The 13,064-nt window shown below is 39.5% G+C and overlaps 1 protein-coding gene across 2 annotated transcripts in view; it reads left to right on the top strand.

Moving 5' to 3' along the window:
- Window positions 1–13,064, top strand: part of LOC141110302 (NACHT, LRR and PYD domains-containing protein 3-like) — a 110,528-nt gene that overhangs the window by 27,888 nt on the left and 69,576 nt on the right. For both annotated transcript variants that reach the window (XM_073601603.1, XM_073601598.1), the window contains exons 3-4: window positions 319–2,008; window positions 4,160–4,246. In XM_073601603.1, the coding sequence (XP_073457704.1) occupies window positions 319–2,008; window positions 4,160–4,246 (1,777 nt within the window). The remainder of the gene's footprint in view (window positions 1–318; window positions 2,009–4,159; window positions 4,247–13,064) is intronic.

Here is a 13,064-nt window from a genome sequence, read left to right as displayed (position 1 = left end):
GAGCATGTTACTCCCCCTCTCTACTGTGATAGCTCTGGTACCTTGTGATAAACCCAGTGCTGTTACAAGGGACCAAGTAAGAAGTCCAATAGCCTATGTAATTTCCGACAAGTAGGTTTGGGACTTACACAAGCCTTTCTTTGCTTGTTTCCAGTTCTTGAATGGAGCAACAAGGGTTCTCTGTAAATATGTGTTGCTGGGAAAAGCTAGGTAAACCATGTACTTTGCTCTGCATAGGCAAAGAGAAAGATTCACTTTATTTTATGTGATAATAATTTTTCAGGTGACCTAATTAGTTGTTCTTTTTTTGTTTTGCAGAGTATTCAAAGAGTATACAGAAACACAGAGATGTTCTTTTGCGGAGGAGTGAGTGCATGAAGACATACAACTGCAGACTTGGGGAGAAATTAGTCTTCTCTGACTATTTTGTAAACCTTCTTCTTGTCAATGGACACTACAGCCTAGAAATTAAGAAGAATGAATTGTTGACATTTGGCCAACAACGTATAGACCTCCAGAACAAAACAGAAAATAAGCTAAAACTGAGCCAGCTGTTTGAAAAGCCAAACGGGAGGAGACTGCCCAAGAAAATCCTTGTTAGTGGTGTAGCTGGGATTGGAAAAACAGTTTTTGTTCAAAAACTAATTTTTGATTTCTCTAATAGAGTATCGCATCATAATTTTGAATTTGTGCTGAATTTTACTTTCAGGGACCTCAACTTAATAAATAAACCGGTAACTTTGCGAGAAATTATACTAAAAAAACATGGACATTTGTCACGGATTTTAGATGACATTTTCAAAAACAGTGATAAGTTGCTTGTGATCTTAGATGGATTTGATGAGTTTAAGTCCTCCAACCAGCTAGAATTAGATGAATATGTGTTTGATCCAGATGAGCAAGCGGAATTACCTCTGTTAATTGGGAGCTTGATCAAAGGAGAACTTCTCTCCAATGCCAGTATTGTGCTCACTAGCAGGCCAACAGTCATTAACCACATTCCGGTTGATTTTATTGATCGCTTTGTGATAATTACTGGATTCTCTGTTACAGAAATTGAAGATTACTTTCAAAAATTTTTTGGAGACAAGGAAGTGGGAAGTGAACAATTTGTGATGGTTAAGGAGAATCATTTTTTGTTTACACTGTGTTATATCCCAGCTTTTTGCTGGATTGTCTGCAGTGTTATAAAAGGATGTTCTAATCTTCATATTGAAAGGCCAAAAACAATGACAGATATCTACTGCCACTACCTTATCGTTTTACTAAAATACCATGCCCATCAAGTCAATTTCACAAAAAATGAATTGGCATTAAATGGAGTTTTTGGTTTGGGACAGATTGCGTACGGCTCCCTCCTAAAGCATGAAACCTTGTTTTATGAGGCTGATTTTGAAATGTTTAACACACTCCCAAGTGACATTGTAAATAGTTTTCTTGATAAGACATGTGTGTCTGAATTAGGATATGTTGAGAACGTACTGTCCTTTACCCATTTCACCATCCAGGAATTTTTTGCAGCTTTCTATTACGTTCATGTAGAGGAACCCTTAGATGACATCATGGATTTGGATGTGCAGAAAAAACTTGACATTGATTCTGGATATCTGGATTTATTTCTAAGGTTTGTTTCTGGATTGCTATCAGTTAGAAACCAAACTTTACTACAGAAACATCTGGGCCTTCACGCAACCAAGAAGTACGAAATGTATACCTCATGGCTGATAAAATCAATTATTGAGAACTGTGAAAATGGGAGATATATCCTGAACTTGCTTCACTGTTTATTTGAGCAACAGAACAGTGACCTGGCCAGTAGAATAACACCATCTGCTCTACGTCTTAATATTAGTGATAATGTGTTCTCACCTATTGACTTAGATGTATTGGTATATTTCTTAGACCTGGTTCATATGGAAATTGATGAACTTGACTTGACTGCCACTCATGTGAATGCACACTGTTTGGAAAAACTGCAGCCATACCTTTATCGATGCAGTCATTTATGGTTAGTAGTGAACCTGTACATGTATAAATGAATGCTTTCTTTGTGTAAAAATATACATGGAATAACTTATCAAGCTTATCAGAGTAATGTAATGGGAAAACTAGAAAATGGCATCCCAATAAAAAGGTAACCTAACCAAGTAAGAGGAATAACAGACACTAGTTAGATATGTACTGTATATGGCCATTGAACTAACTGAGTCCTTATGTCCTTAAAATGTACAGCAGTGGTTACATTGTTAATAATAAAGCCTGGAATATGAGAATAGGATAATTAAAGCCCCAACAGTTTAGCAAAAAGCTGGCTATACACAAATTTCATACTATTTTAGAGAAAATTGAGTATTGTCCATGATACTTTTTTTATTTGCACTAACATACAATTTTTCAGGACAAGCTTTCGGGGTATGTCCCCTTCTTCAAGGTCCAAAAGTACTGCTTGGACCTTGAAGGAGGGGACACACCCCGAAAGCTTGTCCTGAAAAATTGTATGTTAGTGCAAATAAAAAAAGTATCACGGACAGTACCCAATTTTCTCTGTCACAATTGCACTAATATGGCTACAATCAAATCAAGTATACTGTTTTTGAGGAATTCACTAAGTTGGCTGACCCTGTCAGCCACCTTTCTGTTCAAAATATCTCAATGAAGAGATTTAAGAATGCAGGTGACAAATGCAGCTGCTATTCAGGTATTTTGACAGCTGACAGGGGTGGCTCTCTAGATACAATAGCCTATATAGCATGGATGGAGGAATCTCCTAGCTTTTCAAGTGTCCTAGACTTTCACTGAATCTACACTGTCCTTTTGACTTTGTTTTGCATGCAACAAACATGTAGCCATCTTGCAGCCCTCCTAATATTACTTAATATTACTGGTTCCAGGAGCAAACATGGCACTGAGGCACCGGATGTTAGTGGTAATAAGTGTAAACCAAGGATATGTGTGTGAGCCCCTCAGGCTGTATGGAATTTAAGTCCTGTGCCCACTGCTGTGAGTGCCGGCCAGGAAGGGAACTTGTCTATCCTTCAGGAAATGGTAGAGAGTGACTAGATTCCGGGGAGCCGCACATTAAGTCAAGACCTGCTATATAATAGTGAGTAGGAGTCTCGGTCTGGACCTCCACCAGGCCATGCCCCCAACACGTTTCACTCCGTCCACCGGGGCTTATTCATGGGGATGAAGTTTCCAGGTGGAAGATAATAATGTATTTTCGGCCACCACACAGCGAAAATAATTATCAGGTGTGTAAAGAAGTTGTGAAGGACTGGTCATAGATGTTGTGTGTTTAAGCAAGTGCATACACAGAGCAACCATAGAAGATCTGGTTGCAAAGAAGTCTTAAATGGCCAGCCTCTTGCAAGATGTGTGTGAAGAAACAAATGTTCAGGAGTGTGATGATAAGGCTGAAATGCAAATGTTCTACCCCCCATTCAAAATAAAAAATCTTAAATAATATATCTTTTAAAAACATTGATAAGAAATTACCGAAAAAAATCCTAATGAGAAAAGCTAACCTTATAGGTCTATTTACTAATGTTTATGTCACTAAATTGTGACTAAATTAATTGAATAAATGAAAGGGAAACTCTAGCAAGACCCTCTGTTCTTAAGAATAATGTAATTATAAATGAAAAAAATAAGGGCAGAAATTAAAAGTAAAAAAAAAAAAAAAAAAAATGAATAAGAATAAAAATATATGAAGTAATGATCGGAATTCAAAAAGAACACAAAGCAAAAGAATCTAGTTAAATCCAGGGAACTGAAAAAAAGGAAATTGCATAAAGATGGTAATGGATGTCAGAGAATAAGTGACCATGTATCAATGTATTGTCAATATTGTTGAGAGACTCTTGGATATCTCATAAAGAGAGAGAAAGGGGTACTGGAACAACGAAAGGGTGACTCATAATACAAAATTCCACACTGCAGACTCTAGTGATAATACTGCCTAAAATTAGTGGTTAATACAGTAATTGATATCCATATCCTTAGGTAAAAGTGACCATGCTTATTCAAAGTGCCAACACTGTCCCACTGTGTTCCCGTTTCTAGTCCTAATACGTTTTATGCATATGTTTTTGGGGTTTTTTTTGCTAATGTGGTCTTAACTGTCTATATATAAATCCTCCTGTTTTTCATTTTTTTAAAGGCTTGGTGAAAATAACCTTGATTTAAAGGCAATCAGGATTATCTGCAATATATTAATATCACCAGACTGCAAGGTCAATCTTTTGGGGTAAGGCTACAAGGTTTGCATGTTTTGTGTTTTATTGTATTCACAGTATGTTTGGAAACAATAGAGTGCATGTCATTTCTGGATAGGACCCACATCCAGACTGTACCAGTGTGTAAGGCTAGCCATACACATTTACATTTCTCTTGTTTAGCTTGCAGGCTGAATGTCAGAAATCACTCAATTTCCCCATCCAAGCTGGTGAATCTTCTCTGCCAGCTATTGTATTCAAGCAGCTCCATATGAGTTTTCCATCCAGCTCAGTCTATTTTTAAATAGACCTGAGCGGAGCCAGGTGCTTCCTCCTGGGCCACCAATGGCCTACATTTTCAGGAAAAATTGGCTGAAAATTGTGTATGGTTACTTAACAAAGTGAAAAATACAACAATCAATGAAACATAAAAGTCAGGTCCATATTTAACTTAACCCCTTCCGGACCTCCCGCCGTTGATATACATCGGTATTTCGACGTTAAACACCAGGATTATGGCAGCAGATAGCTGCCATAATCCCGTTATATTCTTAAACGCCGGGCGATCCGCTTTCAGATAAAAGTGGTCTCTACGGCAGATTCATGAGATCACTTTTATCGGCGGCAGTAGAGGTGCCCACACCCCCCTCCTGACGCATTCTGGTTGTCTCTGTTGCTTACCGGAGCCGCTGGTAGTGGCGGAGGCGAGCCAATCCTTTCCCCTCTGAGGCACTGTGTCGAGTGAGGGAATGATGCCCCCCACTCGACTCAGTGACGTTGGATGACAGAAGCTACATCAAATGTCACTTCCGCCCAATGGTCTTAAAGGGAATTTTTTTTTAAGACTTTTTGTTCTATTGAATTTAAGTGTAAATGTGAGATCTGAGGTCTTTTTGACCCCAGATCTCACATTAAAGAGGTCCTGTCACGCTATTTTTCTATTACAAGGGATGTTTACACTCCTTGTAATAGGAATAAAAGTGATCTAGAATTTTTGTTTTAAAGGGACAGTGTAAAAATAAAAAGTAAAATAAAGAAATAAGAAAACATTTTTTTTTTTAAAACGCCCGCATATGTAAACGGTGTTCAAACCGCACATGTGAGGTATCGTCATGATTGTTACAGTGAAAGCAATAATTCTAGTAAAAGGCCTCCTCTGTAACTCAAAACTGGTAACCTGTAGAAATTTTTAAACATTGCCTATGGAGATTTTTAAGGGTCAAAGTTTGCTGCCAGTCCACAAATGGGCACAATTTTGAAGCATGACATGTTGGGTATCAATTCACTCTGTGTAACATTGTCTTTCGCAATATAAAAAAAATTGGGCTAACTACTGTTTTCTTATTTTTTTATTCAAAAAATTGTATTTTTTCCAAAAAAAATCGCATTTGTAAGACCACTGCGCAAATACAGTGTGACATAAAGAATTGCAACGACCGCCATTTTATTCTCTACGGTGTCTGAAAAAAAATATGTTTCGGGGTTCTATGTAATTTTCTAGCAAAAAAAAAAAAAAAAGATTTTAACTTGTAAACAACAAGTTTGAAAAATAGGCCTGGTCCTTAAGTGGTTAAAGAGTAAGGTCATCTTTAGAAACAAGACATGGAAATACAACCTATATGATACCCACTATCACCCTAAGAGTAAAATTGAACTACAATGTTAAGGATTTGAATTTTTTTCTGAGGGTATCAGAGTGTACAGTATGTTGTAACATGGACAGAGCAGACAACTGTTTCTGTTCTCCAAATGCATAACTAGTGGAGACATGCATATGATGGCCGGGAATTTAGGAGGCATTTATAGTCCCAATTTAGGGAGTGCAAAATGCAGCAAAGTTGTGGAAAGTGGAACAACCCATAGCAACCAAGAGAAATCAAGCCTTAACTTGAAATACTTTATGTGAAATCAAATTAATTGTCACTGTTTCTACTTCTTATTTAAAAAACCCAGTCAAAACAGAAGTATTGGATTTTTTTTTCCCCATAATTAAACTAACCTAGGTGGATGCAGCATCTGTCCGATGCTACATCTGTCCCCCGCTGCCTTTTCACTGAGAACCGAGCCACCGAACATCGCCGATGGCTCGGTTCTCTGGGCTCCCTGAGAGGGGTGGGGAGCTGCCATCTCAGTGGCTCGCTGAGAGGCTGAGACTGCCATCAGTCCAGGCACCTGGCGGATCCAGACTTCCAGAATCGCATGACGAGGTGCCTGGATTGATCTTGGTGACCTCAGCACAGAGCGGACTTCAGACCGCTCCCTACTGAAAACGGGTCACAGGAGTGCAAAACGAATTGCACTCCTGTGACCCATAGGAGAAGCCCAGCCGAATGAGCTCAGGCTGCAATTCTCCTTTGAAGGTGACATTTCTCCATTTATTTTTCCCCGTAAAATGTCTTTGCAATCCCCTTTACAACTATTCAGATATGTGGTAAACTATGCCATATGTTTAACTTTCCTTGTAAACTCTGCAAAGCTTGTTACCCCACATGGGAAAGTACTGAAAGAAGTACAAGTGAAAAAGAAGTGTTTGTTACAGGGATCACATACAGATTCTCTTTTGTTAAAGTATATGTAGCAAGGTCCCAGGCCTCCTTTGGTCTACTGAGAACCTCCAGGGCTAGAGATAGCTGACATACTTCTGTATATGGTGGGTTGTGAGGCATAATGGGTGCAAGGTGGTTAAAGTCATTGGGCGCCAGACACTTCTTGAATGCAAAAGAGATTTTTATTTCTCTTAACAAACTTTTGGGGGAGAAGGGGTTAGGGCCATGACATCCTCAGGTAGTTGCAAGTTTAATTGACAGACTCCGAGACTTCAGTAGGAGGACAGCCATGCAGGGAAAGGCATCCAGCAAGACGCCACATCTGCGTGTGCAGGAATGCTGTCTCCTATGGCAACAGTCTTTAACAGTTCCTAACACAAAGCGTAACAGTTCCTTTCACTTCCACTACAATTACTACTTGTGGTTCTTCAGCTCACTGAGCTTCCACTCTTTAACTAGACCCACTGATTCACTGACACTGAATCCCTTGAGCTCCTCCAATCTTCATGGTAGTATCTTCCTCAAGCGTCACCCCTGCCTCTCTGCTGGGTCCCTAGCTTGGCACTCAAGATACCTCTCAAGCTTCACCCCACCGGCCTGCTCGGTCCCTGACTTGACACACAAGGCTGCTCTGCAAGCGTCACCTCCACTGGCTGGGTCCCTGGCTTGATACCCACTGAAGTTTCCTGATTCTTCACCATCCCCGGTTGGTGAGAATGCTGCTCCGGTACTTGCTTCAGTTACTCACTGTGGTCCCTGGTAATAAGGTGGTTGTTCCCTTAGTGGCAACAAATTTCCCTCTACCTCCAACCACGACAGGTTCTCTGACCGGCAGAACCGGCACTTTTGGTTGGACTGAAAGTTGGATTGCAGTCCCAACCCTGCACTGCTCTCCTGCTTCTGGATAGGCCGTCAGACAGCCTAGCAGCCAGATGTGCCTGGGATAGGCCCAATCTCTGGCTGTACAGTACAACACACGTCCACTCAGACAGCAGTCCAGGTGGCACAGATCACAGATCACCTGACCTCACCCAAATATATATAGGCCCTCCCAGCAGGCCAAGGGATCCAAGAAAACCCCTACCCATTGGCTGAGACACCCCACATACCCATAACTTGACCTTGTGTTGCCCTTCTCATATCTAGTATTACCAAGTGCCCGACCACCTAGTGGTAGAAGAGAAAAGTGCAACAAGGCCAAACTTAGGGAGAACTCAATAGATCTCCAACAATCAACCAGGATGGCTATTCCTGGCAAGTAAATTTGTGAGGATCAACCCTGCCTAAACTCCAGGGTGCTACATATATGTGGACCCTAACCTTGTAAAACAACCCATTCAGTTTAACCACTTGACCTCCGAAAGGTTTTACTCCCTTCATGACCAGGGTATTTTTTGCTATTTATCACTGCACTTCTTAAATTGACATTCGCATGGTCATGCAACACTGTACCCAAATTAAATTTCTATCATTTATATCATTTTTTCACACAAATAGAGTTTTCTTTTGGTGGTATTTGATCACCACTGGGTTTTTTTTATTTTTTTTTATATAAATAGAGACATTTTTGAAAGAGAAAAAAATAAAAATACTTTTTTTTCCCATAAATTTTAGGCCAAAATGTATTCTGCTATATGTCTTTGGTAAAAAAAAAATGCCAATAGGTGTATAATTATTGGTTTGTGTGAAAGTTATAGCGTCTACAAACAATGGTATATACTGTTATACTGGAATTTATGCAGCTATGATGCTATACTGGTAATGACAGTGATTAATGTCTTATAATGGGACTGTCATAGTGTGGGGGGCAATCTGGCACTAACAGACCCTCGCTGGGAGGTACACTAACTGACTAACTGACACTGACATCAATAGTAACACTAATACAGTGATCAGATATAATACTGTACACTGTAGAAATGACACTGGCTGAGAAGGGCTAAACATCAAGGGGAAATCAAGGGGTTAACTGTGTGCATAACAAGTGTAATGTGTGTAATATGTGTTGCTTTTACTAAGAGATCCTGATGTTTTCTTCTCCCTGCTTTGATCTGTGTACAGAGCCCTGTGCTGTGATTGGCTACAGCCGAGCAACAGGTCTTAGCCATAAATCATGGGCCGGGACCTGGTGACAAAGTCCCGCTATAACCCAGAACAGGCTGGATGAAGTACATGTACGTGATCCAGCCTGCCCGTGCAGCCAGCCCACAGTAAATGTACTGTCAGCTGGAACTGGTTAAAGTAGAAATGAAAGGCAAAACATTTGTGTGTGTGTATATATATATATATATATATATATATACATGTCGGCACAAGTCTTCCCATTAGAGGACAGGCAGACTGTTGTCCCTGCACAACCTCAAAACTGACCACAGTGGGAAGCATGTGTTCGCCTAGTTCCCCTGTAGTCAGTTTCCAATAGGAAAGCAGAGAGGCTGAAACGATCACCAGGTATTTCACAGAACTGAAAAATACAAAGAGAAAATGATACTTTTTTACACAATACATGGTACAACAGACACATATCAGGAACAAGAAATGTTGGGGTAACAAAGTCTTTAAAGAACACTTGTAATTTTGTAGCAAAATGCTGTTTTAAGTGACTCAATTACTCAAGTGACTGAGACAGAAAATAAAAACTGTCTCTTCGTAAAAGAAATAAATACCTTTCCAATTGTAAAACGCCCCTCAAATGAAGAGAAATCATCCCCTGAAGTGTCTTCAGAAACCTCAATCTCGTGGGCCCCCACTAACCTATCACTACAGTGGTTCCTGCTGTGCCCTCTTTCTGAGTCTGTAGTTATGTGTAATTAAGATTTAACTGACATAACATGTGCACTATATTCTCCAATATAACCATGACATAAAATGATCAACATTATTATATTATATCCACTTCTCTTTTGAACAAATAACATGGAACATGAACTCTTCATAGGACTTAATGAGAAGGGCACTGCATGTGCACAGACCTGGTTCAGCAGATTTTGACAAGTGGCTTGATGGCTTCATGGTCGATATCTTGCTGGATCTGGGACAGCTGAGCATAACACTTGCAGTTTTTATTGAACTGGCGGGAGCTTAACCCCTTCCCGCCGTCTGTACGCAGATGTGCATACTCGGCTTTCAGGGTTTATACCATGATGATGCCCGCAGCTGCAGGCATCATCCCGGTACCATTGTTTCAAGCGGGCGATCGGCTATCCGAATATAACAACTGATGTGGCTAAAAGCCGCTCGGTTGTTATACCAGAGGAGCGGGAGGGGACGACCCCCTCCCACCGCCTCCCACAGCTCTTACCGGGCCTCCCGTGCGATCGGGAGGCCCAGTGTCCAATCGGCTGCCTTCGGCTGCTGTGGGCGGACTGGAACGAAGCTGTGGGTGGCTTTGTTCCAGCCTTCTCAATGTAAACGCGGAAGCGACGTCATGACATCACTTCCCGTTTACTCGGCTGCCAATGGCGCCGAATTTTAAAAAATACACAGTATTCAGAATCGCTGTTTTCAGCGATCTGAATACTTTGAAGTGCAGAGGAGGGATCGGGGGTCTTTTAGACCCCCGATCCCTCCATAAAGAGTACCTGTCACCAGCTATTACTGTCAGACGGGATGTTTACATTCCTTGTGACAGCAATAAAAGTAAAAAAAAAAAAAAACATTTTTTTTAACACAATTTATAAGTATAAAAATAAATAAAATAAATAAAAAAATAATAATTTTAAAGCGCCCCCGTCCCCACGAGCTTGCGCAGCGAAGAAAACGCATACGGAAGTCGCGCCCGCATATGTAAACGGTGTTCAAATCACACATGTGAGGTATCGCCGCGATCGTCAGAGTGAGAGCAATAATTCTAGCCCTAGACCTCCTCTGTAACTCTAACCTGGTAACCGTAAAAAAAATGTAAAGCGTCGCCTATGGAAATTCATAGCTACCATAGTTTGTCGCCATTCCACGAGTGCGTGCAATTATAAAGCGTGACATGTTTGGTATCTATTTACTCGGCGTAACATCATCTTTCACATTATACAAAAAAATTGGGGTAACTTTACTGTTTGGATTTTTTAAAATTCATGGAAGTGTCCCTTTTCCAAAAATTTGCGTTTAAAACACCGCTGCACATATACCGTGTGATATAAAATATTGCAACAATCTCCATTTTATTCTCTAGATTCTCTGATAAAAAAATATATATAATGTTTGGGGGTTCTAAGTAATTTTCTAGCAAAAAATATGGATTTTAACTTGTAAACACCAAATTTCAAAAATAGGCTTAGTCATGAAAGGGTTAAGATGGACAGCGTGGTTCATTGTGCAATTAACTGTACACTAGACTCCTTTCTTAGTTGTTGTGGCGACCATTGGTACCTTTCTCCAAGTTTTGTTTTTAGATCAAGGTTTAAAGTGGACTCCAAATTGTGGAAATGTGACAGCTGCCATTGCTGATCTCTCCTTCTAAAAATGTTACCTAAAAACCCATTTATTGGCTTCTTTTGAGTAAATGATCTGCAACAAATACGTAGATTAGCCATTCTGTCTTTGCTGTGACTTCACTGGTTGCATGCTTGACCCAGGTCTGTAAATAAAAAAATACTGAAGGCCAGAAGCAGCCAGGCAACTAATATTTTTGGAAGAAGGTAGCCTCGCTACCTCTTTCTTTTTTTTTTTTTTTTTTCCTTGTCAAAAGAAGTTTATTGAGTATACAATGTTATAAAGATACATAAAGTAAGTTTACAAGGATCTATAAAGTAAGCTTATTGTTTTACAGTAGGGTTTATATAGGTAAATATCATGAAATTTCAAATATTAAACATTGGGTTCACGTAAACCTAAATTAAAGATATATATCATTTCCTTAGTTACTTTTGTAGGTATTTAAATGATTTATACCTACTATACATATTGTTTACAAGTAGAGTGTATATAGGTCAAATAAATTCTGATAATGAGCTTTAATCGTAAGGTGGAGAAAAGGAAAGAGAAAGAAGAAAAAGGGTTGAAAGGTAGAGGTATGGTCCACAAGGTTGTCCCGCTCGTCAATTTATTATTCTTTTTAGTTCTCTTTGAAGCCTTAGAATGGGTGTCTCTGTAAGTCATTTAATCTGTTACCATGGCAACAGGACAGAGTCATTGAAGTTTGACAGGAACTGTTGTTTTATCCAAGGATGCCAAAGTTTTTCAAATTTTGGAATTTGATTTTGATCGATGGCTACCATCTTAGCATGGGACATTGTATTATTCATTCTGTGAATTGTTTCTGCTAGTACCAATGTAGGAGATTTCCATGCCTTGGCCACTGTTTGTTTTGCAGCCGTTATTAGTTGGATCATAAGTTTGAATTGAGAGAGTGTTAACCATTCCGGTTTTAGATTAAGTAAAGTTAAATATGGATCTGGTTGTATTATTTTTTTAAATATTTTAGATGCAATCACGAAGACTTCCTTCCAGAAGGTTTGGATTACTGGGCACGTCCACCATATGTGTAAATATGTGCCTATTTCTGGGCATCCTCGAAAACAAAGAGCTGAGGTATTAGGTGAATATTTTGCCACTCTAGCGGGTACAAGGTACCAGCGAGTTAGGACTTTATAATTTGTCTCCAGTGCTAAGATGTTGGGTGAAGATGACTTAGATGTGAGCCATATGTTAGACCAGTCCGTGTCTTCTAAAGTTCGTCCCAGGTCCTCCTCCCACCTCTGAACGTAAGAGGGTCTATTAAGATTTGCTACTCCATATAATTGATTATAAAGTGATGAAATTGTACCTTTAGCAAATGGATCTTTTGTACAGATTGATTCAAAAATGGATAATTGGGATAATGGTGTATCCCCCTTTAGGAATGGTGTATAGAAATTTTTGATTTGGAGATATCTAAATATCTCAGAGTTTGGTAGATCATATTTTTCTCTAAGCGATGGGAATGAAAGGAATGATTTAGATGCTATGAAGTCATTTAGTGTCTGAATGCCTGATGTTGTCCAAGCTTTAAAAGAATTTGGGTAGATCCATGCCGGATAAAAGGCCGGATTTCTGATAAAAGAAAGGAGAGGATTGTGTGGAGATTGTAACTGATATTTGGTTTTTAGTTTATCCCAGAGAGATAAGAAGTGTTTAGTTATGGGATTATGAATTTTAAAGCGGTCTTTAGGATCAAGCCATAATAAATTTGATATTAATAGAGGGTCATTTTCTGAAGCCTCTATAAATACCCATAATGGGATTTCCTGTTTTGCATGGTATTTGGACAGACTGGCCAAATGTGCTGCTCTGTAGTAGTTAGTAAAATTAGGGTATCCCAGGCCTCCTT

The sequence above is a fragment of the Aquarana catesbeiana genome, linkage group LG01, assembly GCF_042186555.1.
Source record: "Aquarana catesbeiana isolate 2022-GZ linkage group LG01, ASM4218655v1, whole genome shotgun sequence".
Taxonomy (NCBI): Eukaryota; Metazoa; Chordata; class Amphibia; order Anura; family Ranidae; genus Aquarana; species Aquarana catesbeiana.
This window is presented reverse-complemented; position numbering and strand designations above follow the sequence as displayed.